Below are 27,822 nucleotides of genomic sequence, written 5' to 3' on the forward strand. Positions count from 1 at the left end.
ATTATCTCAATTGACGCAGAGAAGGCCTTTGACAAAATTCAACAGCACTTTATGCTAAAAGCCCTCAATAAACTCGGCATTGATGGAACGTATCTCAAAGTAATAAAAGCTATTTACGACAAACCAACAGCCAATATCGTACTAAATGGACAAAAACTGGAAGCATTCCCTTTGAAATCTGGCACTAGACAAGGATGCCCTCTCTCACCACTCCTATTCAATATAGTACTGGAAGTTCTAGCCAGAGCATTCGGGCAAGAAAAAGAAATAAAGGATATTCAAATAGGAAAGGTGGAAGCCAAATTGTCTCTATTTGCAGATGACATGATAGTATATCAAAAAGACCCCATCGTCTCAGCCCAAAAACTCCTGAAACTGATAAGCAACTTCAGCAAAGTCTCAGGATATAAAATCAATGTGCAAAAATCACAAGCATTCCTATACACCAATAACAGACTTAAAGAGAGCCAATCAAGAACAAACTGCCATTCACAATTGCTACAAAAAGAATAAAATACCTTGGAATACAACTCACAAGGAACGTAAGAGACCTCTTCAAGGAGAACTACAAACCACTGCTCAACGAAATAAGAGAGCACACAAACAGATGGAGAAAAATTCCATGTTCATGGTTAGGAAGAATCAATATCGTGAAAATGGCTATACTGCCCAAAGTAATTTACAGAATCAACGCTATCCCCATCAAGCTACCATCGACTTTCTTCACAGAACTGGAAAAATCCACCATGAACTTCATATAGAACCAAAAGAGAGCCCGCATAGCCAAGTCAATTCTAAGCAAAAAGAACACAGCAGGAGGCATCACACTACTGGACTTCAAACTATACTACAAGGCTACAATAATCAAAACAGCATGGTACTGCTACCAAAACAGAGATGTAGACCAATGGAACAGAACAGAGGCATTGGAGGCAACACAACATATCCACAACCATACAATCTTTGATGAACCTGACAAAAACAAACAATGGGGAAAGGATTTCCTGTTTAATAAATGGTGTTGGGAAAATTGGCTAGCCATGTGCAGAAAGCAGAAACTGGACCCCTTCCTGACAACTTACACTAAAATTAACTCCAGATGGATTAAAGACTTAAACATAAGACCTGGCACCATAAAAACCCTAGAAGAAAATCTAGGCAAAACCATTCAGGACATAGGAGTAGGCAAGGACTTCATGACCAAAACACCAAGAGCATTGGCAACGAAAGCCAAAATAAACAAATGGGACCTAATCAATCTCCACAGCTTCTGCATGTCAAAAGAAACAGTCATTAGAGTGAATTGGCAACCAAGAGAATGGGAAAAAAATTTTGCAGTTTACCCATCTGACAAAGGGCTGATATCCAGAATTTACAAAGAACTCAAACAGATTTACAGGAAAAAAACAAACAAGCCCATTCAAAAAAAGGATATGAGTAGACACTTTACAAAAGAAGACATACATGAGGCCAAAAAACATATGAAAAAATGCTCACCATCACTGGTCATTAGAGAGATGCAAATCAAAACCACATTGAGATACCATCTCACGCCAGTTAGAATGGTGATCATTAAAAAATCTGGAGACAACTGATGCTGGAGAGGATGTGGAGAAATAGGAACACTTTTATACTGTTGGTGGGAGTGTAAATTAGTTCAACCATTGTGGAAGACAGTGTGGCAATTCCTCAAGGCCTTAGAAATAGAAATTCCATTTGACCCAGCAATCCCATTACTGGGTATATATCCAAAGGACTATAAATCGTTCTACTGTAAGGACACATGAACACGAATGTTCATTGCAGCACTGTTTACAATAGCAAAGACCTGGAACCAACCCAAATGCCCATCGATGATAGACTGGACTGGGAAAATGTGGCACATATACACAATGGAATACTATGCAGCAATCAAAAACGATGAGTTCGTGTCCTTTGTAAGGACATGGATGAAATTGGAGAACATCATTCTCAGCAAATTGACACCAGAACACAAAATGAAATACCACATATTCTCACTCATAGGCGCATGAGAAAAAATTAGAACACATGGACACAGGGAAGGGAGTACTACACATCGGGGTCTATGGGGGGGAATGGGGAGGGACAGCAGGGAGGGGAGCTGGGGAGGGATAGCCTGGGGAGAAATGCCAAATGTGGGTGAGGGGCAGGAAGGCAGCAAAACACACTGCCATGTGTGTACCTATGCAACTATTTTGCACGTTCTGCACATGTACCCCAAAACCTAAAATGCAATAAAAAAGAAAATGAAATGTGAGGTAATTTACAATTACTCATTGTCTTTGTTGGTGCAAACTTAGGCAGGTTTCACAGTGAGGTGACTGAGAGATAAATGCACATTAAGGGTCTCAGGACAACTGGAGAAGTAGATAAATGTACAACCAGCAAAGGCAATTCTGAGGGGAAGGCAGCATCAGGTACAGAGCTTGCGACTGGGAAGTGGTGCATATAAGTCCTACCATTTACTACCTAGGCGGTATTGATCCCAAACTAACTTCCCCAAACCTGATTAATTTCATCTACATAATAAAAATATTAATGAGACCTACCTCGAGGCATTATTTTGAAAATTCAATGAAACAATACACTTTGAAACAATGAACAAAATGTTAAACATTCCACACATTCTGATGAGAGCTAGCTCTAATATTATTAGGAAGGAATGATGATCTCTGTTAGTTTCATAAGGGAGGATGGCAGGGCTTTGTGTGTGGGTAAATTTTGAAGTCTTATAGCCCCCTGTTTAATTTGTCTTTCCTCACATACTAGGGCTACTGAGATTTTCTGTGTCTTCCAATAATTCTCATCCTGACTTAATTGACTTCTCCAGTGATTCCATGTGAACCATTCTTTTGTATAATTTCTTCCTTAAAACTTACATTTTAGCTTGGTTTCGCAGCATCTCCTTTTCTTTTTCTTTTCTTTCTTTCTTTTTTTTTTTAATGGTCTCTGTCATCCAGGCTGGAGTGCAGTGGCGTGATCTCAGCTCATTGCAATCTCTGATTCCTGGGTTCAAGCAATTCTCCTGCCTCCGCCTCCAAAGTAGCTGGGACTACAGGCATGTGCCACCATGCCGGCTAATTGTTTGTATGTTTAGTAGAGATGGAGTTTCACTATGTTACCCAGGATGGTCTCAATTTCCTGACCTCGTGATTCGCCCGCCTCAGCCTCCCAAAGTGCTAGGATTATAGGTGTGAATCTCCTTTTCTTAAACTCATTCTTTTCTTTTCTTTTTGTTATCTCTTAGTTGAATATAGACTCTTATAGTTGAAAATGCGTCATTTGAGGGTTTCCTTTAGTCTGCAGATCTGTTTTGGTGGTAAGTTGTAGGTTGTAAAATTATTATTTAGATCAGTTCTTGCATATGAATAGTGTTTTGAATTAGAAAGGGCATTTATCCTCTAACTACTATTCATCTGCTAACTACTATTGCCTACTGTCGTTCCACACTGCATAAGTTTAGCCCATAAAAGCATTATTTTTGCCAAACTAAACTCACATAACCATTTTTCGAATATACTACATCCTACAACTGATGTTGAGAAATTTTTATATAAATGTTTATATTTGTGTGTGTATGATAAGTATTGTTATTACTATTTTACCATTACAAGAATTGGATATTTGAAAAGTTATGTGATATTCTACAATTATACAACTGGTGTGGAGAATATTCAAGATTCACAATTGAAACTGAGTTCCAACCTAATCAAAATCTGTGCTATTGGCTACTTCACAATGAGCATAGATGTGCTAGTCATAGGATGAGATTATGAGGGGAAGGTTACAATTCTGTTTGCATCTTGCTAATTTATTTAGTTCTTTTTGTAGTTTAGAGAGCTGTCAATTCACACTTCTGTTATTTTTATTTGTTTCACTTCCAGTAGAAGTCTGATAGTGAATAAGATGAAATTAGCACCTACTTAATCAGAGCATCATCTATTTTACTTTTTCCATCTTCTTTAGGGAAGCAGTATGATATTTTACAAGTGTCACTGCATACACTACCAATGGAAGTTTTGACATTTCTGTACTCCAGCCTCAGCATATGTTTTTAGGAAAAAATATTTAAAGCATCTACTTCTGTTCTGAAATAATATAGTATCTATAGCTGTCCCACTGCTTTTGCACAAATTCCCTATTTTACCAAATGTATATATGGAACACAGAAGCTTACCTTGCATCTGGAAAAGAAGAGATAGTCAATCTTGAGTATAAGTCTAAAATTGGAAATTCATTCGTGAATAATGCATAAATACCATTAGAAAAAGCTCTGTCTCAGGTAGTAGTCAAAAGGTTCCAAGTTCTCTGAGGCAAGGAAAGACAGAAGAAAAAAAACACTAGCATGAATATACTGAATTAAATATAACGGCTTTTGCTAGGAATGATCTCTAACACATAAAGCGCTCACTATGTGCAGATTCACTTTTATGTATTTTTCATATATTAGCTCATGTAGCATAGAAAAAAACAGAAAGTAAAGGTGCATTGTAGGTGAAAAATAGGATTCCACATAAGTTTTAATTTTGCTGTGTGTATATGTGTGTGTGTACACATGCATGTGGTCACATATTATGGGTCATGATGTAAATCGTGTGGATTCCTTATTTTAAAAAGTCTAAAACCATTCATCAAGAGCCTCTGAATAGCTTGTGCAAAGTTAGGCGTGAGACTGTTCTTCAGTAACACAGGACCATGTATTTTATAACGTGCTCACTGATCATTCACTGACTTATTCATTTATTCATTCATTCATTTATATGCATTCACTCATTGACTCAACAAATATTTAGAGTGCTCATCACTTTCTAAGTGCTCTTGTAAGCACACAGATTTTTGTGTGTATAAGGTTTTTGTTTTGTTTTGTTTTGTTTTTTACTTTTAAGTTCAGGGATACGTGTGCAGGCTTGTTACATAGGTAAACTTGCATCACGGGGGTTTGTTGTACAGATTATTTCATCACCCAGGTATTAAACGTGGACCCATTAGTTATTTTTTCTGATCTTCCTCCTCCTAGCCTCCACCCTTCAGTAAGCCCAATGTCTGTTGCCCTCTAAGCATATGAATTTTAAATGATAAGAATAATACCATCTTCCATTATTCAAATAAAACCACCAGTTTCCTAATTAATGGAGATTATTGTAATACCTGGACTGTGGCTAAACAGCATGATAGCATGAAAATATTAAAAGCTGTGATACTAGACTCTGAATACTCAATGGGAACATTTTTGTCCTTGAACTTTTATATAACACATATTCTATTACTACAACCTAAAAAGATCATAGAACTGAGCTAGAAACTTACCTTGCTCTTCAAGAAAGATGACACACTTTCAGTTGACATCTTCAAATTGCAAGTCCTACTCAAGGAAGAAAGAAAACTCTTATTTATGAAGTTATTCTTTACTGTCTAGTCACAAATATCGAATTTCTCTAGATCAAGGGAGATATAAGGAAAAGTAATGATTAGATGGGATTAAAAAACATTCTCCAACTTGTAACACAGGGCTGCTGCTGTGAGGAAAAACAGAAGTCTCTAAATGGACTCTGTAAAGTGCTAAAGAGCTCTAAGCAAAGATCATCATACCCACAATGAACATCATTTTTAGCTGGGTGTTTTATCTCTGCCCATTGTTGCAGGCTCAGAGTCATATACCAGTATGAAATAAGGCCACTTAGTACAATGGACAACCTTTTACACTGAGATTAATAAATGATACCAAAAGGCAGATGCACAGGGTGGAACCTCTAATATAATGTTAAATAGAGTCATGTTGGGATGCTGGAGACCAATGACTGGAAACCAAAAATAATTGAAGGATTTGAACGTACATAAAGATCTCAGCGGACAAGTTACCCATGAGAATAGCCAGAGTCTCTCACTCCAATCATCTAGAGAAGCAACAATTTAACTGCCTATGGAAACCTGTTTCAGTGTTCTTAGGAAGAACACTAGTATATTTACTTTACTTGGGGCTATTTCTTGTTGGTAGTGCAGAACATCTTCGGAAAAGATTCAGCATTAACTTTCCTGGCAGAATTCAGACAGAATCATGAGCAGCATAATGGAAACTAGGCTAAAATGTTAGACAAGTTGTGTTGCCCGTGGCAGCATGACTTCCCAAAATTCATATTGAGATTATAGGTTATATAAACACATATGCACTTCAGTTCTCTCATTAATAAAATAGAGATGAGCACTTTTTTTCTAAGCTAGTAGAATAGATGGCTTTGCCCACATCCTTACCCACTTGGAAATAGCAAGTCGTGTGTAGAGATTCACACTGTGAACTTGTATCCAGGAAGAAACATGATTGTTCAACACAAAGTGAAAGAAAACTTTGGATGCTGCTAAAATCAAGACGGACAGCAGCCCACATGGAAAACTGCGAATCAATCCTTCCATATGTGAGGGGGGGAGTACCCCACAATACACATTCCCACCAGGAAGGTAGGCAATCTAGGCCATAGGGAAATTTTTGAGCTACCCAAAACCTGGATCAGTCTTGGGGAACAGTAAAGAGACTGTGAAGAGCACTGGGAAGTACCCCATATGCACAACCAGGCTTAAGGACCAGTGGAAGGAGGTCACTCCTGATGCTAACTCACAGTGGGTTGCACAGGAACCTGCCAGCCAGTGCTGGTGGCAGTCACTGGTTTGTAGAGTATTTAACCAGGGGTTTGCGATCTTAATTTGATTGGAAGAGAAACCCACATGGCCAGAATGGAGAGGCAAGAACAGCATGGGCTTCAGCTGTGGGCAATGAAATTGGGCATTCCCCTTACAGGACGAGGCCAGAAGGGTTTGAGTCTGAGAGGAGTGGTTTTGACCAGGGAGCTAGTTTTGCAGTCTGGAAGATTTTCACAGTCTAAAGGCAAACTGCATTTTGATTGGCTAATTGTCCCAATTCACTACTGGTGTCCAGCTGTGGGAGGGACACCTGCTGGGTTGTGTGAGAGCAAATTGGGTCTTGCTACCCCTTGATAGGCTGTGGAAACTAAAATGCAGTATTTGCTTCATGGGGTCATTGGGACAGCAGCAGTTCCTCTGCTCCTTGAAGAAGTGTTTCTTCAGAGGCCTGAGGACTGCTCTCTGAATCCTGTAAGGGCCAGAATTGTACATGCCATTGTGGGGTTCAAGTGCAAGCTTGCATATCTCAGCACTGCCCAGCTTTGCCCCTTGCCTTGGACACAAGAAAATTAGACAAAGTCTACACCACTGAAGACACCCAGAAACAAAGCCAAATAACCCTACTCCGCATACATCATTGCCACATTATCAAGAAAAATAAGTCATACCCCAATAAAAGTAAATTCAATAATAGAAGTGACTAAATTCCCCAGATGCAAAGAAATCAGGACAATAATATTGGTAGAATAAAAAAACAAAGTGCTATGACACCTCCAAAGGAGCACAGTAATTCTGTAACAGTGGATTTGGACCAATAAGAAATCTTCAAGATGTCAGATAAAGAACTCAAAATAGAGTTTAAAGAAGTTCTATAAGATACAAGAGAAATCTGAACACCAATGCAAAGACATCAGAAAATCAATTCAAGATATGAGCTAGAAGTTCACCAAAGAGGTAGAGATCTTAAACAAATGACCAAACAATTTCTGGTAATGAAAATTTCGTTGAAAGAATTATAAGAACAGTTGAAAGCCTTAACAATAGTCTAGAATGAGCAGAGAAGATAATCTCAAATTTTGAAGACAGGTCTTCTGATTTAATTCAATCAGATAAAAATAAAGAAAGAATAATAAAAAAGAATAAACAACGCCTTTGAGAAGTAAAAGACTATGTAAGGCAACCAAACATGTGAATTATAATTACTTATAAGAATTATAAAGGAGAAGAAAAACCAGAAGTTCAAAAACCTATTTAAGGAAATAATTGACAAAAAGCTTGTCTAGTTTGGCAAGAGATTTACAAATCCAGATACAAGAAGACCAAGAAACTACTGGAAACTACATTGCGTAAAGGACCTCACCATGACATGGTCATCAGATTGTCTAAAGTCAGTATGAAAAAAAATTCTAAAATCAGCAAGAGAAAAGTGTGTAGTCATCTATAATAAAGAAAGCCCCATAGACTAATAGTGGACTTTTAAGCAGAAACCTTACAAGTCAGAAAAAATAGAGATTCTATTTTTAAAGTACTTAAAGGAAAAAAAATCCTGTCCACCACAAATTTTGTAACTTATTTACAATAAGCTTCAGAAATGAAAGAGAAGTAAAGTTCTTCTCAGACAACCAAATGCTGAGGGAATTCATTACCATTAGACTGGCCCTATAAGAAATGCTCTACGAGTTCTAAATGTGGATAGAAAATGCCAATATTCACCATCATAAAAACACAACATTACAAAAAGTAAAAGAAAGAAATCTAATGACTACCTGATAGAACTCCACTGAACCACAAAGACAAAGGAAAAAAGAAACAAATAATCTACAAAACAGCTAGATTACAATTAACATTATGTCAGAAATGGAAGCTCATATGTTAATATTAACCTTAAAGATAAATGAATTAAAATCACTTAAAAGATATATGTTGATGACATGGATAAAAACACAAATCAACAATTATGCTACTTAAAAGAAACTGAACTTACTGGCTGATAAACTGTTACAGACTGAAGGTAAACAGGTGGAAAAGATATTCCATACAAATGAAAACCAAAAATGAGTAGTAGTAGTTACACTTATATCAGGTAAAGCAGACTTAAAATAAACAATGCTAAAAATATAAATAAGGTCATTATATAATGATAAAGGGATCAAATCAACAAGAACATATAAAAATACTAAATATATGTGCACCCAACAATGGAGCAGCACTCAGAATCATAAAAAAATCACTAGACTTAAAGAAAGAAACATGCAGCAATTCAATAATAATGAGGGCTGTAACACCCCAATGACAGCACTAGACAGATGATCAGAACAGAAAATTAACGAAGAAACATTGGATTTAAATTTTTGACCAAATGGGCACCAAAAACACTTACAGATCAGTCTAACAAAAGCAAAATATAGACTTTTCATGAGTCCATGGTACATTCTCCAAGATATGTCACAAAACAAGTCTCAATACATTTTTAAAGTTGAAATTATACCAAATATCTTCTCAGAGCATAGTAAAATAAAGGTAGAAATCAATACCAAGAGGAACTCTGGAAACTATACAAATATATTGAAATAAAACAATATACTCCTAAACAATATTTAGGTTATTGACTAAATTAAGTCATAAATTAAAAATGTTTGAAATTAATAAAAATGGAAACAAAATATACCAAAGCATGTTGAATACAGCAAAAGCAGTGCCAAGAGAGAAGTTTATAGCATTAAATGCCTACATCAAAGAATAGAAAGATCACAAATTAACAACATAACATTGTACTTCAATGGACTAGTAAAACAAGAACAAATGAAACCCAAAGCTTCCAGAAGAAAACAAATAACAGAGATCAGTTAGAACTAAATGAAATTGGAACCAAAATAAATAAACAAAATAGACAAATCACTAGCTAAACTACCTAAGAAAAAGAAGAGAAGATATCCAAATAAACATAATCCAAAATAAAAAAGAGTACATTACAGCTAATATCACAGAAATACAAAAGATCATCAGAAGCTACCATGAACAACTATGCACTCACAAACTAAAAAACCTAGAGAAAATGAATAAATTCCAGGAAGCAACCTCCCAAGATTGAACGGGAAATAAAAATCTTGAACAGAAAATAATGAATGATTAAATTAGTAATAAAATAAACCTCCCAGTAACACCTACAAAACAGCTCACGACCAGATAAATTCACAGCCGAAATCTACCAAATGTAAAAAGAAATAATAGCAATCTTTTGAAACTCTTCCAGAAAATTAGAGAGGAGAGAATCTTCCCTAACTCATTCTATAAAGCCAGTATTAGTCTGATATAAAAGCAAGGCAAGGACATAAAAATAAAAACTGCAGACCAATCCCTGATGAATATAGATGCAAAAATCCTCAAAAATATACATAGTTTGCTAGCATTTTATTAAGTATTTTGTTTGTGGGGATTTTGCACATATATAGAGGTATATGTATAACAGCATATCAAAAAGATAATATACCACAATCAAGTAGGTTTTATTCAGGGATGCAAGGATGATTTAACATACAGAAATCAATAGATGTGATTAATTACATAAGCAGAATTTAAAAACAAAAACTATATGATATGATCATCTAAATAAATGCAGAAAAGACATTTGATAAAATTCAGTATCCTTTCATGATAAAAACTTTCAAAAACTTAGGCACAGAAGGAACACAGCTCAAATAATAAAAGCTATACATGACAACCACATAGCCAACAGCATACTGAATGGAGAGAAGTTGAAATCATTCCTCCTAAGAATTGGAACAAGACAAGGATGACCATTGTCATCACTCCAATTCAACATAATCTTGGAAATCATAAAGCAATCAAGCAAGAATAAATATTTTAAATATTATTGCATTTGAACTAGAAAAGAGAAAGTCAGATTACCTGTTTGCTGATGGTATTATTTATATTTAAAAAAAAACCCATAGACTTCTCCAAATAATTCTTAGATCTGATAAATAAATTAAGTAAAGTTTATGGTTATATTATCAACATATAAATTTCAGTACCATTTCAATATGAGCAGCATTTGTGTATAAATGCTACTGAATTTTATACGTTGATTTTATAACCTCAGACTTTCCTTAATTCATTCATAAGCTTGATTCTTAGCTTGATTTGAGCTGAGAATCAAATCAAGACATCAATCAATTTACAGTCTCTGCAAAAAATATCTGGAAATATATTTAACCAAAGAGGTAAAAGACCTCTACAATGTAAATTACAAAACATTGATGAAAGAAATTATAGATGACACAAACAAATGGAAAATCATCCCATGCTCCTGAATTGGAAGAATCAATATAATAAAAATGACCATACTGTCCAAAGGAATCTACAAATTCAATGCATTTTCTACCAAAATACAAATGTCTTTTATCACAGAATTGGAAAAATACAGTCATAAGAGTCCTATGGAATCAAAAAAGGAGCTCAAATAGCCAAAATAATGCTAAGCTAAAACAACAAAGCTGGTGTCATCACACTATCTGGCTTCAAATTATACTCTAAGGCTGTAGAAACCAAAACAGCATGGTACTGGTTTCTAAGTAGACACAGAGATGACTGGAACACAATAAAGGACCAAAACACAAAGCTACCCACCTACAGCCAACTGATCTTTGACAACATTGACCAAACATGCATTTGAGAAAGGATACACTTATCAATAAACAGTGCTGGAAAAATAGAATTTTCCTTTGCAGAAGAAGGAAATTGACTCCCATCTCTCATGATATATAAAAATCAACTCAGGCCAGGCGTGGTGGCTCACGCCTGTAATCCCAGCACTTTGGGAGGCCGAGGCGGGTGGATCACGAGTCAAGAGATTGAAACCCCGTCTCTACTAAAAATACAAAAATTAGCTGGGCTTGGTGGCACGTGCCTGTAATCCCAGCTACTCGGGAGGCTGAGGAGGAGAATTGCCTGAACCCAGGAGGCAGAGGTTGTGGTGAGCCGAGATCACGCCATTGCACTCCAGCCTGGGTAACAAGAGCGAAACTCCGTCTCAAAAAAAACAAAAAATCAACTCAAGTTGGATTAAAGATTTAATTGTAAGACTGAAATTGTAGAAATACTAGAATAAAACTTAAGGAAAATTCTTCTAGACATTGAGCTAGGCAAAGAATTCAGGAAAACCTCAAAAGCACAGGCAGGCACCTAAAATAAAAACAGACAAATATGCTTGATTAATCTGAAAAGCTTCTGCATAGCTGAATAGAGTGAATAGAAAACCTACACAATGAGAGAAAGTATTTTCAAACTACGCATCCAAGAAGGGACTAATTTTAATCTAGAATCTATAAAGGACTCAAATAACTAAACAATAACAAGAACAGTAACAACAACAAAAAATAACATTAAAAAGTGGACGATTGCGAATGGCAGTTCGCTCTTGATTTGGCTTTCTTTAAGTCTGTTATTGGTGTAGACGAATACTTGTGATTTTTGCACATTGATTTTATATCCTGAGACTTTGCTGAAGTTGCTTATCAGTTTCAGGAGTTTTTGGGCTGAGGCAATGGGGTCTTCTAGGTATACTATCATGTCGTCTGCAAATAGAGACAATTTGGCTTCCACCTTTCCTATTTGAATACCCTTTATTTCTTTTTCTTGCCTGATTGCTCTGGCTAGAACTTCCAGTACTATATTGAATAGGAGTGGTGAGAGAGGGCATCCTTGTCTAGTGCCAGATTTCAAAGGGAATGCTTCCCGTTTTTGCCCATTCAGTATGATATTGGCTGTTGGTTTGTCATAAATAGCTTTTATTGCTTTGAGATACGTTCCATCGATACCGAGTTTATTGAGGGATTTTAGCATAAAGGGCTGTTGAATTTTGTCAAAGGCCTTCTCTGCGTCAATTGAGATAATCATGTGGTTTTTGTTTTTGGTTCTGTTTATGTGGTGAATTACGTTGATAGACTTGCATATGTTGAACCAGCCTTGCATCCCCAGGATGAATCCTACTTGATCATGATGAATAAGTTTTTTGATTTGCTGTTGCAATTGGCTTCCCAATATTTTATTGAAGATTTTTGCATCTATGTTCATCATGGATATTGGCCTGAAGTGTTCTTTTCTTGTTGGGTCTCTGCCGGGTTTTGGTATCAGAATGATGTTGGTCTCATAAAATGATTTGGGAAGGATTCCCTCTTTTTGGGTTGTTTGAAATAGTTTCAGAAGAAATGGTACCAGCTCTTCCTTGTGTGTCTGGTAGAATTCGGCTGTGAACCCGTCTGGACCTGGGCTTTTTTTGTGTGGTAGGCTCTTAATTGCTGCCTCAACTTCAGACCTTGTTATTGGTCTATTCATAGTTTCAGCTTCCTCCTGGTTTAGGCTTGGGAGGACACAGGAATCCAGGAATTTATCCATTTCTTCCAGGTTTACTAGTTTATGCGCATAGAGTTGTTTGTAATATTCTCTGATGATGGTTTGAATTTCTGTGGAATCTGTGGTGATTTCCCCTTTATCATTTTTTATTGCATCTATTTGGTTGTTCTCTCTTTTCTTTTTAATCAATCTGGCTAGTGGTCTGTCTATTTTGTTGATGTTTTCAAAAAACCAGCTCTTGGATTTATTGATTTTTTGAAGGGTTTTTCGTGTCTCAATCTCCTTCAGCTCAGCTCTGATCTTAGTTATTTCTTGTCTTCTGCTGGGTTTTGAGTTTTTTTGATCTTGCTCCTCTAGCTCTTTCAATTTTGACGATAGGGTGTCCATTTTGGATCTCTCCATTCTCCTCATATGGGCACTTATTGCTATATACTTTCCTCTAGAGACTGCTTTAAATGTGTCCCAGAGGTTCTGGCACGTTGTGTCTTCGTTCTCATTGGTTTCAAAGAACTTCTTTATTTCTGACTTCATTTCATTGTTTACCCAGTCAACATTCAAGAGCCAGTTGTTCAGTTTCCATGAAGCTGTGCGGTTCTGGGTCTGTTTCTGAATTCTGAGTTCTAACTTGATTGCACTATGGTCTGAGAGGCTGTTTGTTATGATTTCAGTTGTTTTGCATTTGTTGAGCAGTGCTTTACTTCCAATTATGTGGTCAATTTTAGAGTAGGTGTGATGTGGTGCTGAGAAGAATGTGTATTCTGTGGATTTGGGGTGGAGAGTTCTGTAAATGTCTATCAGGTTTGCTTGCTCCAGGTCTGAGTTCAAGCCCTGGATATCCTTGTTGATTTTCTGTCTGGTTGATCTGTCTAGTATTGACAGTGGAGTGTTAAAGTCTCCCACTATTATTGTGTGGGAGTCTAAGTCCTTTTGTAAGTCATTAAGAACTTGCCTTATGTATCTGGGTGCTCCTGCATTGGGTCCATATATGTTTAGGATCGTTAGCTCTTCTTGTGGTATCGATCCTTTTACCATTATGTAATGGCCTTCTTTGTCTCTTTTGATCTTTGTTGCTTTAAAGTCTATTTTATCAGAGATGAGAATTGCAACTCCTGCTTTTTTTTTTTTGCTCTCCATTTGCTTGGTAAATCTTCCTCCATCCCTTTATTTTGAGCCTTTGTGTATCCTTGCATGTGAGATGGGTTTCCTGGATACAGCACACTGATGGGTTTTGGCTTTTTATCCAATTTGCCAGTCTGTGTCTTTTGATTGCTGCATTTAGTCCATTTACATTTAGGGATAATATTCTTATGTGTGAATTTGATACTGCCATTTTGATGCTAAGTGGCTGTTTTGCCTGTTAGTTGTTGTAGATTCTTCATTATGTTGATGCTCTTTAGCATTCAGTTTGATTTTGGAATGGCTGGTACTGGTTGATCCTTTCTATGTGTAGTGCCTCTTTTAGGAGCTCTTGTAAAGCAGGCCTGGTGGTGACAAAATCTCTGAGTACTTGCTTGTTCACAAAGGATTTTATTTTTCCTTCACTTCTGAAGCTCAGTTTGGCTGGATATGAAATTCTGGGTTGAAAGTTCTTTTCTTTAAGAATGTTGAATATTGGCCCCCACTCTCTTCTGGCTTGTAGTGTTTCTGCCGAGAGATCTGCTGTGAGTCTGATGGGCTTCCCTTTGTGGGTGACCCGACCTTTCTCTCTGGCTGCCCTTAGTATTCTCTCCTTTATTTCAACCCTGTTGAATCTGACGATTATGTGCCTTGTGGTTGCTCTTCTTGCGGAATATCTTTGTGGTGTTCTCTGAATTTCCTGAAATTGAGTGTTGGCCTGTCTTGCTAGGTGGGGGAATTTTCCTGGATGATGTCCTGAAGAGTATTTTCCAGCTTGGATTCATTCTCTTCGTCCCCTTCTGGTACACATATCAAACGTAGGTTAGGTCTTTTCACATAGTCCCACATTTCTTGGAGACTTTGTTCATTCCTTTTTGCGCTTTTTTCTCTAATCTTGGTTTCTCGTTTTATTTCATTGAGTTGGTCTTCGACTTCAGATATTCTTTCTTCTGCTTGGTCAATTCGGCTATTGAAACTTGTGCATGCTTCGCGAAGTTCTCGTATTGTGTTTTTCAGCTCCTTTAATTCATTCATATTCCTCTCTAAGTTATCCATTCTTGTTATCATTTCCTCGAATCTTTTTTCAAATCTTTTTTCAAGGTTCTTAGTTTCTTTGCATTGATTTAATACATGATCTTTTAGCTCACAAAAGTTTCTCATTATCCATCTTCTGAAGTCTAATTCCGTCATTTCGTCGCAGTCATTCTCCATCCAGCTTTGTTCCCTTGCTGGTGAGGAGTTTTGGTCCTTTCTAGGAGGCGAGGTGTTCTGGTTTCGGGTGTTTTCCTCCTTTTTGCGCTGGTTTCTTCCCATCTTTGTGGATTTGTCCGCTGGTCATCTGCATAGTTGCTGACTTTTCTATTGGGTCTCTGAGTGGACACCCTGAATGTTGATTCGCAATTGCTACAAAAAGAATAAAATACCTTGGAATACAACTCACAAGGAACGTAAGAGACCTCTTCAAGGAGAACTAAAACCACTGCTCAACGAAATCAGAGAGGACACAAACAGATGGAGAAACATTCCAGGTTAGGAAGAATTAATATCATGAAAATGGCTATACTGCCCAAAGTAATTTACAGAATCAACGCTATCCCCATCAAGCTACCATTGACTTTCTTCACAGAACTGGAAAAAACCACCATGAACTTCATATGGAACCAAAAGAGAGCCCGCATAGCCAAGTCAATTCTAAGCAAAAAGAACACAGCGGGGGGCATCACACTACCGGATTTCAAACTATACTACAAGGCTACAGTAATCAAAACAGCATGGTACTGGTACCAAAACAGAGATATAGACCAATGGAACAAAACAGAGGCATCTGAGGCAACACAACATACATACAACTATACAATCTTTGATAAACCTGACAAAAACAAGCAATGGGGCAAGGATTCCATGTTTAACAAATGGTGTTGGGAAAACTGGCTAGCCATGTGCAGAAAGCAGAAACTGGACCCCTTCCTGACACCTTACACTAAAATTAACTCCAGATGGATTAAAGACTTAAACATAAGACCTGGCACCATAAAAACCCTAGAAGGAAATCTAGGCAAAACTATCCAGGACATAGGAGTAGGCAAGGACTTCATGAACAAAACACCAAAAGCATTGGCAACAAAAGCCAAAATAGACAAATGGGACCTAATGAAACTCCACAGCTTCTGCACGGCAAAAGAAACAGTCACTAGAGTGGATCGGCAACCAACAGAATGGGAAAAAATTTTCGCAGTCTACCCATCTGACAAAGGGCTGATATCCAGAATTTACAAAGAACTCAAACAGATTTACAGGAAAAAAACAAACAAACCCATTCAAAAGTGGGCAAAGGATATGAACAGATACTTTACGAAAGAAGACATATATGAGGCCAACAATCACATGAAAAAATGCTCATCGTCACTGGTCATCAGAGAGATGCAAATCAAAACCACATTGAGATACCATCTCACGCCAGTTAGAATGGCGATCATTAAAAAATCTGGAGACAACAGATGCTGGAGAGGATGTGGAGAAAAAGGAACACTTTTACACTGTTGGTGGGAGTGTAAATTAGTTCAACCATTGTGGAAGACAGTGTGGCGATTCCTCAAGGCCTTAGAAATAGAAATTCCATTTGACCCAGCAATCCCATTACTGGGTATATATCCAAAAGACTATAAATCGTTCTACTATAAGGACACATGTACACGAATGTTCATTGCAGCACTGTTTACAATAGCAAAGACCTGGAATCAACCCAAATGCCCATTGATAATAGACTGGATTGGAAAAATGTGGCAATATACACCATGGAATATTATGCAGCAATCAGAAATGATGAGTTTGTGTCGTTTGTAGGGACATGGATGAATCTGGAGAACATCATCCTCAGCAAACTGACACAAGAACAGAAAATGAAACACCACATATTCTCACTCATAGGGGGGTGATAAAAATGAGAACACATGGACACAGAAAGGGGAGTACTAAACACTGGGGTCTATTGGGGGGAAAAGGGGAGGACCAGTGGGAGGGGGAGATGGGGAGGGATAGCCTGGGGAGAAATGCCAAATGTGGGTGAAGGGGAGAAGAAAAGCAAAGCACACTGCCATGTGTGTACCTACGCAACTGTCTTGCATGCTCTGCTCATGTACCCCAAAACCTATAATCCAATAAAAATAAATACATAAAAAGTGGACAAAGGCCATGAAGAGATATTTTTCAAAAGACATAGAAATGGTCCACAAGCACATAAAAAATATTCAGCATTGCTAATCATCATAGAAATACTAATTAAAAGCACAGTGAGATATCATTTTACACCAGGAAGAATTGCTATTGTTAAAAATTAAAAAAAAAAAGAGACAGATTTGGGTGAGGCTACTGAAAGAAAAGAACTTACACACTGCTGTTGGGAATGTAAACTAGTACAAGCTTTATGGAAAACAATGTGGAGATTTCTCAAATAACTAAAAATGGAACTACCATTCAATCCAGCAATCCCACTACTAGCTATCTACCCAAAGGAAAAAAAAAATGTTTGCATGAAAAATATATCTGCATTTGTATTTTTATCGCAGCACTATTCACAATGCCCAAGATATGGGCTCAAAGTAAGTTTCCATCAATAGAGAAGGGAATAAAGAAAATGTGATATATATAGATATATGCACATACACATATATATACACACATGTATATACACACACACATACATACACACATATATACACACACACCATGGAATACCACTCTACCATAAAAAAGAATAAAATCATGTCTTTCGCAATAACATGGATGAAACTTGAGGCTGTTGTCTTTAGCAAAATAACTCAGAAAGTCAAATACCACACGTTCTTACTTATAAGAGGAAGTGAAATAATGTGTACACATGAACATGAAGTGTGAAATAATAGACATTGCAGACTCAGAAGGGTAGAAAAGTGGGAGCAGGTGACAAATGAAAATTTTCTTGATGAATACAATTGCATTATTCAGGTGATAGTTACTCCAAAGGCCCAAACTTCAGCACTACACAATATATCCATATAACACAATTCTACTTGTACTCATTAAATTTATATAAATAAAAATAAAATGAAGATGATGGTAATGCTTACTAGATATGGTTGGTGGGAGCACATAAGTTAATAAAGTGCTTAAAATAGAGCCTGGTACATACTAAACTGTCAACAAACACACTAGCTATAAGGAGCAATTATAAAGTCTTGCTTTTTTGTAAGAGAGCCTCCACTCGTTTCTAAGAGTGTTCATTATCTCCAAAATAAGTAATATATCCCTTAGGGGCATTGGAAGCCACGACAAGTTAATTCCAAATATCTTGCCACATAATTATAAGGTTGGAGTCGTATTAAATAATTAACAAGCTAAAAATAAGCCAGAAGAGAATTAAAATGTTCACTGTTTAAGCTGACAAAGCAAATTGGAGACCATTTTCATCTTTAGTGTACTGAATTTACCCACTGAGATATAAAGTTGAACAACCCTAGTACTTATCAAAAACTTTCCAGATGTATTTTTATGCAGAGACAGTCTATAATAAGGACACCAGAGGCAGACGTGTAACTTTTTTCTGGCAGTCTTTTACCCCAACTCTTCCTATATTTTACAGATTCCCACAATGTGAAACTTGGTGGAAGACTGTGTAACAGTGTTCAAGAACTGTTTTATAGTTTTCTACTATGTGAAACCTAGTGGAAAACTGTATGACAATGTTCAGCTGGGCACAGTGGCTCACACCTGTAATCTCAGCACTTTGGGAGGCTGAGGTGGGCAGATCACTTGAGGTCAGGGGTTCAAGACCAGCCTGGCCAACATGGTGAAACGCTGTCACTACTAAAAATACAAAAATTAGCTGGGTGTGCTGGTATCTGCCTGTAGTCTCAGCTACTCAGGAGACTGAGGCAGGAGAATCACTTAAACCCAGGAGGCATAGGCTGCAGTGAGCTGAGATGGTGACTGCACTCCAACCTGAGCAACAGAGCAAGACTTTGTCTCAAGAACACAAAAACAAAGAAACAAACAAGAAAATGGTGTTCAGGATCCAAATCCCGATTCTGCCTAAACTGTCCTGGAACATGGGCAAATGTCTTAGTGTCATTAAGCCATACTTTCCTCATTAGTAAAACAGTAATAATAACAATACTACCTGTCATGGAGTTGTCAAGATCAAATGAGATAAGATATGTAAAACACAAAGAACAGTGCAACTGTAGTAGGATGCTATATAAATGAGAACAGTTCTTTTTGTAATTCTGCTTACCATGCTCACATCTTCACTGCCAGTAAACAAACTTGCCTCAGTCAACAGTAGACAGTGAGTAACACCCAGAAGTCAGGACAGTTAGAATTTATTTGTACTGGATACTGTGGCCTGTGGCATTAGCAAATGACTAAAAGCACCACTGATAGCAGTGACCAAAGGTACTAGTGCAAAAGGATAGAAGGGGTAAATGTACTGGAAGAATTGTCTTAACCAAACTGTTCCAGTGGTTTGATCTTGCCTCTGCAAGGCTCTATTTTAAGCACTTTATTAACTTATGTGCTCCCACCAACCATATCAAGTAAGCATTACCATCATCTTCATTTTCTGCACTCTCACTTCCTGTAACTAATTACTCACTTCATTTCTGCACTCTCACTTCCTGTAACTAATTACTTCCAGTCTAATTATCGAATTTTCTTCTTGGTTCTGGGAGCACACCATTATTCTTCCAATAAATTCTTTTTTGTTTAAGTTAGACAGAGTTTATTTCTGTTGTATACATCCAAGATTGTCACCTCTCTCTTCACATACCCCCCACATTCATGATAGGCAGGGATAGTGATGGTGGAGAGAAACTTATCAGGTTCCACTGCCACTTCTGCTTTATGTTATAAGATGCCATGTCATATCCCTTAACCTCCCTAACAGGCCATGACTAGACTCCTTGACACCACATACCAAACATCAAAGAGATAGCATTGTAATGCTGTGTCTTAAATGTGGGGGGAAATGACATCCTTCTGTGTCTCTGCTTATTCACGTTATCTTGACTTGCTTATGCACTGGCCATGATGTTGTATCAACTATGTTCACTACAGGAATTCCAACTCAATTAGCTGGGCAAGAAAATAAAAAGAAAAGCCACGAAAGAGGAGCACATTTGGCTCGGTTCTCAGGCTTCCTTATTAAATACCAATTCATAATAGTAGTTTATTATAGTAGAAAACGACAAAATTTTAAAAAAGCTCCAGTATATCAGTGGCTTATTTCAAGTAAACTAATTTTATGCCTTCATATTTAAAGTAAATTTCTTGTAGATGGCATGCAGTGGGTCTTTTTTTAAAAAAACATATCTAACACTCTTTTTCAATTTGCTAAGTTTACACCATATTTAATGTACTCATTGACACAATGAATTAAAATCTACCATCAGGCCAGGTGCAGTGGCTCACACCTGTAATTCCAGCACTTTGGGAGGCCAAGGCAGGAAAATCACTTGAGGCTAGGAGTTCAAGACCAGCCTAAGCACCATGGCGAAACCCCGTCTCTACTAACAATGCAAAAATTAACCAGGCATGGTGGCACACACCTGTAATCCCAGCTACTCAGGAGGCTGAGGCAGGAGAATCACTTGAACCCGGGAGGCAAAGGTTGCCATGAACTGAGCTCACACCACTGCACTCCAGCCTGGGTGACACAGTGAGGCTCTGTCTCAAAAAAAAAACAAATACAAAACTAGCAAACCAAAAAAGCCCTACAATCTTCCTAGTGTTTTTCTATTTGTTCCATGTTTTCTTTGTTTCTTTTGTCTTCTTTTCCTGTTTAAATTATTAAATATGTTAATGATTCCATTTTATCTCCACTATTGACTTATTAAATGCCTCTCTTAAAAATTGTTTTAGTTATTGCCCTAGAGTTTACAATATATGTCTGGAATTCATGAAAGTACGCTTCTTCATAATATTGTGCCATTTTGCAAGTAGTTTAAGGATGTTGCAAACATACACTGACAATTATGCACTCTCATATTTTATATTATTATTATACATTTTCCTTTTACATATTCTATAAATAAATATACAGTATATTCTTACTATTATGATTTAGACAAATACCTTTTAAAGGAATTAAAAATACAAAAAGAGTAGGTCTGCAGTCAGTCTGTCTCATTTTCACTGCTCTTCATTTCTTTGCACAAATGTAAGTTATTGATTGGCATCATATTTCTTATGCCTGAAGAGGTTCTTCAGTATTTCTTGCAGTGAAGGGCTGCTGACAATGAGCTTTCAGCATGTGTGTCTGAAAAATGTCTTTATTTCTCTCTGATTTTTGAATATATTCACTTTGTTTAACAGGGTCTTTTCTTTATTATTTCAGCATTTGACAAATGTTTTCTGTCCTATCCTGTTTCTGATGAGAAAATTGCAGTGAACCTTGTTTTTGTTCCTCTGTATATAATGTGTCTTTTTTCCTTTGAATGTATTTATAGTTTTCTTCTTAAATTTGTTTTCAGCAATTTGAATATGAAATGTATAGGTGTTAGCCATTGTGTTAAATCCAAAGTACACAGAGCAAAACAAAAAAGTACCTACATGAATAGACTTTGGTCTAATGAGGAGACATTAAAAACAAACTCCTGGTTTAGGCTTGGGAGGACGCATTGCAGCACTGTTTACAATAGCAAAGACCTGGAATCAACCCAAATGCCCATTGATGATAGACTGGATTGGGAAAATGTGGCACATATACACCATGGAATATTATGCAGCAATCAGAAATGATGAGTTCGTGTCGTTTATAGGGACATGGATGAATCTGGAGAACATCATTCTCAGCAAACTGACACAAGAACAGAAAATGAAATACCGCATATTCTCACTCATAGGTGGGTGATGAAAAATGAGAACACATGGACACAGAGAGGGGAGTACTAAACACTGGGGTCTATAGGGGGAAAAGGGGAGGGCCAGTGGGAGGGGGAGGTGGGGAGGGATTGCCAGGGGAGAAATACCAAATGTGGGTGAAGGGGAGAAAGCAAACAAAACACACTGCCCTGTATGTACCTATGCAACTGTATTGCATGCTCTGCACATGTACCCCAAAACCTAAAATGCAATAAAAAAAAAGAAGAAAAAAAAAGAAAAAAAAAATGAAGAAAAAGAAAAAAAAATAATAAATAAAAATGCAAATTCTTTGGGGATTAAAAAAAACACAGATAAATATATAATTGTAAATTATAATATATTATGAAAAATTAAATAATTTTCTTAGAGAGGATATAATAAAGGAAGCTTAAATCTGAAAGGATAGAATAAGGCCAGATGTTGTGGCTCATGCAAGTAATCTCAGCACTTTGGGAGGCCAAGGCAGGTGGATCACTTGAGGCCAGGCGTTCAAGACCAATCTGGTCAACATGGTGAAACCTCATCTCCACTAAAAATATGCAAAAAAATTAGCCAGGCTTGGTGGTGTGAGCCTGTAATTCCAGCTACTCAGGAGGCTGAGGCACGGGAATTGCTTGAACCCAGGAGGTGGAGGTTGCAGTGAGCCAAGAGGGTCCCACTGCACTCCACCCTGAGTAACAGAGTGAGACTCTATCAAAAAAATTTTTTTTTAATTTCAAAAAGTGTTGAATAAACATTTCCAGAATGGCAAAGAAAGGACCTCCAAAAATCTGCTTTTCCATAAAAGCAATGATAACACCAGCAAAAGTGTCTATCATAAAAATGTTTGAAACTCTAGAAACTAACCAAGGGCATGCAACAATTCAGTAAGTATTCATTCAAGAACAATGACTGAATCTCAGTATCAACGGTGAGTTTTGTGGCACGTTAACTTGCTTTATCCCCCAGCTCTGTGGTAACCTTAAAAACTAGCACACATGGAACTATGGTAGCTGAGAAAAATATCGGCCTAATAACCATTAAAGTGAACAAAAAATGTTGGAGATTGCTAAAGGCCCTGCTTCCCAGAGAATTGTCACTGTTTCACCTATTTGGCAGCTTTCTAGGAAAACCCCATTTACAATTTTGTCTTTATTTCACCAGACTCAGTTCACTCAGTGAGAAATTTTTATTCCTAGAGTGTTTGTCAAAGCATTAAGCAGCAATTGCCTGAAAATGTAAATATCAGTTGGGGCAAACAATAATCTAACCAAACTCGTAAAAAATTTATGAGGGCATCAGAAATCCATAGAGGGCTTTGAAAAGCTCCCATATATTCCTGGGGATTACAAAAAATATGTACATGGGCAAGGCCCTATGTATGCACAGGAAAGACCTGATGTTTCATTTGTGGCTAACCTTGAGGCTCTGCACAAAGAGGCCGTGAAGATTAAAGGTAGAATTGAAACTGCTGGAGCGCTGCAAACATGCTCCAACACACATATCAGAATCCCAGGCATAAGGCTTCAGAGAATTAGCAATTTAAAGCACTTAAAGATATCTGTCCAATTGTTAGTTGACCACTAACCTAACTGAGTAGAAATTTCAGTGCCTACATGCAACAAGAAATACAGAAGTAACATAAGTAACTCAGGAAAATCGCTAAACAAACAAAAGTACCACCAACAAAAGCAAAGCCTAGATGGGAGGGAAGACATGATTTTGAGAATATGCTAACTGAAATAATAATAATAAATATTTAAAATGTCTAGATTTTAACAACAAAAAATGTGTCACTTAAAGAATGAGGAAAGTATGGCCAATCACATGTTTAAGAAAACAGTCAATAGAAACTCTACAGGAGGAAGCCCAAATACTGGACTTAGTAGACAACGATAAATATGAGGTGGAAGAAATTGTCTTATTGTAAATTCTATATAATTAAAATATGAATCCTATAGAGGCCTTTGCCTTCCTTACAGTCTTTTTAAAGGCACTCTTAACCTCTTTGTTCCTCAGACTGTAGACCAGTGGATTCAACATGGGAATGACTATGGCATAAAACACAGATGCCATTTTGTCAGTGCCCATGGGATGGCTGGAGCTAGGTTGTAAGTACATAAAGATGCCTGTCCCATAAAAGATGGAAACTGCAGTAAGGTGGGAAGCACAGGTGGAAAAGGCCTTCTTGCGTCCTTCAGATGAGTGCATCTTCAGGATGGTGATAAATATAAATAAATAGGAGATCAAAATTACCAGGATAGAAAAGAGGTCATTGAATCCCACCACAATAAAAATAACCATCTCTCTAATGTAATTGCCTGAACATGAGAGAGCCAGGAGAGGAGGAGCATCACAGAAAAAGTGTTCAACTACATTGGATCTACAGAAGGAGAGCCTGAAAGTGTTCCCAGTATGAATGGATGCATTCAGGAAACCACAGATGTAGGAGCCTATGGTCAGGCAAGCACATATATTTGTAGTCATGGTGGTGGTGTAACGCAGGGGTTTACACACTGCTGTATAGCGGTCATAGGCCATTGATGCCAGAAGAAAATTTTCTACAGTGATAAAGGCTACAAAGAAGAAGAATTGTGTGACACAAGCATCATATAATATGTGTTTGTCTCCTGTGAGGCATCCTACCATCACCTTGGGAGTGACAGCTGAGGAATAACCAAAGTCTACCAAAGAGAGGTTACTGAGGAAGAAATACATGGGGGTGTGGAGTTGGGAGTCCAGTAGAATCAATTCAATCATCCCCAGGTTCCCAACCAGAGTGATGAAGTAGATGAAAAAAAAGACTATGAAGAGTGGGATCTGCAGTTTTGGGTCATCAGTTAACCCCACAAGAATGAATTCAGTTACCTCTGTGTTGTTCTCCATTGGGAATTGTGTAGCTGCCCTGTAGAAATGAGAAGACAGAACCAGAATGATAAATGGAGGGAGTACTAGTGAGATCAGTCAGTATGCTCATTTTGTGCCTTATTTCAGTATTGCAATTATTTGTTTCCAGGAGTCCTGGATCTAAAACATCCCCATAACAACAAAATACAACTTTAAATTAAACTAATTCATAGAACATTCTTAATAAAATGGTTTTGGAGATACTCCATCTTAATCTCCTAACTTCATAGGTTAGTGAACTAAGGTACAGAAGGAAAGATTCATACAAGATCATCAGACTAATTCATTGGAACGGGTGAAATGTAAAGCCAAGTCACTTTGAATTAAAGCCTTAGTTCTTCATCACAAAGAAAATTTCCTTTAAACCTTTTACATTCAACTAAACTTGGCACAAGATAGTAATTCATTTAATTGACTAACTGCCTGACGAAATAATTAAATCTATCATTGGAAGTCAATGTGAAGTATGGAAAAGCATTAAATTAGGAATCAAATATACTTACCAGTTTTCTTGGCTTCATGCAAATAGCATACCTTTCTGGATCTCAGTTAAATGATAATAACTGCATTCACAAATGTTTTTCCAACCCTTAAATATCTTCAAAAAGTTAAAAAGGAACATGACTCTTTAGTAATACCAACCAATCGACCAATAAACATAAATTTCTGAATGTGTTAATTTCTTCATTTTCTCTACAAGCACTAATTTTGAATGAAGCACCACATTGTGTGCTAATTGCCAGGCTTACATTAATGCACAAGATACATTCCCTAACTTCGGGATATTTAGAGGACTGAGACAGACATCTAAACTGATAAATACCATGTTTAAGTTCAGAATATTCTTAGTCTCCATTCCCAAGGATAGAGAATTGCTTTCTCATTTGCTCAGAACTGTGTGATGGATGTTAATTACATCTACACTGCAGATCATCAGTCAGTCTATAATATAGTTTATAAATTATGTGTCCAATGACCAGATATTTTCAGTGGCAGAATTAGAACTCGAAATCAGGTCTCCTCATTCCAATAGTTGGTTGTGCCTTATGTAATTTCGCACATCTCTATTTCAGTGCATTTTATAACTGGATTTTAAGCCTGATTTCTTCCTCATTTATTAATCACCATTCCTTTGGTCTCTCTCTTCTTTTAAAATATTAATATGGTCTTCCAGATTAAAGTAAAATTTTATGTTGATATCCCACTTGATTATCTCAACAACTCTAGGATTAGTCAGGAGAACTAATATTATCATATTTCCTGAAACAGAAAACTGAGAAATAAATAGTTTAAATAACTTGTTCAAAGTAATGTAAGCTTATTCTTTGTAAAGCAGGGACTCAAGGGCTTCTTGTACTTTGTTTTATGTCACATGGTAAGTATACATATTCTAACAGAAATTCATTATTGCTTAGAAATACAAGTTTAGCATCCCTAATCCAAAAATCCAAGGTCAAAAATGCTCCCAAATCCAAAACTATTTAAGAACCAACATGATGCTCCACACATAAGTGTGTAACACAAACTTTGTTTCATGCAAAAAATTATTTAAAATATTATATAAAATCACTTAGGCTATGGATATAACGTGTATATAAAACAAATAAATTTTTGTTTAAATTTGAGTTTCGTCCTCAATATATCTCATTATAAACAGACATATATTCCAAAATTCAAAAAAATCTAAAATCCAAAGCACAGCTGTTCCCAAATGTTTTAGATTAGGGAGACTCAACATATATAGCCTCTGGATGTCTGAAACAGATAAAAGAAATATTCAAAATAGTCAAGCCAAATCTCTGATTAAACCAAAGAAGAAATGGGTACCTTGATGCATTTTTCTAGTTACCTCGATGCATTTTTCCAGTTACCTCTGCCCCTGCAACTTTGTGCAGACAATAGATTTGATCTGAAGGCTTACCTTTCTCCCTGAGAAATACAAAATTCAAGTCTCGCACCTTCATGTATAAGTAAAGGTCACATCAGAAATTCAGTCCTTTAAAGAAGGAAAACAACTTTTTGGAGACTTCTCTTGAATGTTTGGCCAAAGGCTTAAAGTTCTTTAAAGGCAGAGAGAAATTAAAAGAAAAATGCTATTGGCTTTATAATCAACTAACAAGAACTCTACTCTTGTATTTACTGCTCTTTCTTTGTAGATAAGTCACTTACCCAATTGGAGGATCAATAGCTGAATCTATAAAAAATAAAATAATAAAAGATAGCCCCAAGAAAATCCAGCCTGAAAACTCCCGCTATGGTAGGAAAAGAATAGAAATCCTAAAATTTCTTATACTTGGTAAGGGGTAGTAATCATAACAGCCATTAACATAATTATTATTGCGGTCTTTTCCTGGACATTGTTGCAGGCTCCTTGCTATATATTAGTTTTGGCGAAGGTCATAGTTACAACTAGATGACTGTTAACAATCAGATGAATAAATAAATGGTCAAAGTGACTCTGGTTCCGGGGCTGCTCCCTTTAATGTGAAGCCAAATGGAATCATATAAATACTTGAACAGTTGAAAAGAGGGAATCAGGAGGTAATTATATGGTTGTGGAGCTCTCAGGGGACACATACTCTATGAGCGCCACAAAATGCTTTATCTCACATAACTGGAAATCAGGTGATTAAAGTATCTATGGGATCCAGCTCTGCTTGTTGTGGAAGATCATGAGTATATTTATGTTACTTTCAGTTATTCTCGAGTAATGCACAAATTTAAGCCACAGCATGTCCTTCAAGACTGATTTGATATAAATACTAGGTGACAGAGACATACATTTCATCATTAAGTAAGGGATGTGGACCTCAGGGATTTGTGTTTCTTTCAATTCACCTTAAATGTTTGAACTGTTGAGAAGAAATATGAATTCATCAACTGTTTATTTATTGCAAACGGGTTTTGGTCATAGTG

General features: G+C 36.9%; 2 protein-coding genes across 2 annotated transcripts in view; both read right to left on the reverse strand.

Moving 5' to 3' along the window:
* Window positions 1-25,491, reverse strand: part of LOC100393207 (olfactory receptor 5B2) — a 29,215-nt gene extending 3,724 nt beyond the window's left edge. The window contains exons 1-4 of the mRNA XM_035262779.3: window positions 25,410-25,491; window positions 24,868-24,904; window positions 5,329-5,383; window positions 4,199-4,329 (exon numbers count right to left, since the gene is read on the reverse strand). The gene's annotated coding sequence lies outside the window, so the exon portion shown is untranslated. The remainder of the gene's footprint in view (window positions 1-4,198; window positions 4,330-5,328; window positions 5,384-24,867; window positions 24,905-25,409) is intronic.
* Window positions 17,252-26,845, reverse strand: OR5B12 (olfactory receptor, family 5, subfamily B, member 12). Its single transcript, XM_054240914.2, has 3 exons — window positions 26,828-26,845; window positions 25,410-25,504; window positions 17,252-24,904 (listed from the first exon to the last, which is right to left on the reverse strand). Exon 3 carries the CDS (start codon window positions 24,883-24,885, stop codon window positions 23,941-23,943), a length of 945 nt encoding a protein of 314 aa, XP_054096889.1. The 5' UTR covers window positions 24,886-24,904; window positions 25,410-25,504; window positions 26,828-26,845; the 3' UTR covers window positions 17,252-23,940.
* Between the last annotated feature and the right edge of the window lie 977 nt (window positions 26,846-27,822).

Source organism: Callithrix jacchus, chromosome 10 (assembly GCF_049354715.1).
Source record: "Callithrix jacchus isolate 240 chromosome 10, calJac240_pri, whole genome shotgun sequence".
Classification (NCBI taxonomy): domain Eukaryota; kingdom Metazoa; phylum Chordata; class Mammalia; order Primates; family Cebidae; genus Callithrix; species Callithrix jacchus.

Excerpts from the sequence above, each read along its gene's own strand:
- OR5B12 (XM_054240914.2), bottom strand. The coding sequence starts at position 24,885 with ATGGAGAACAACACAGAGGTAACTGAATTCATTCTTGTGGGGTTAACT.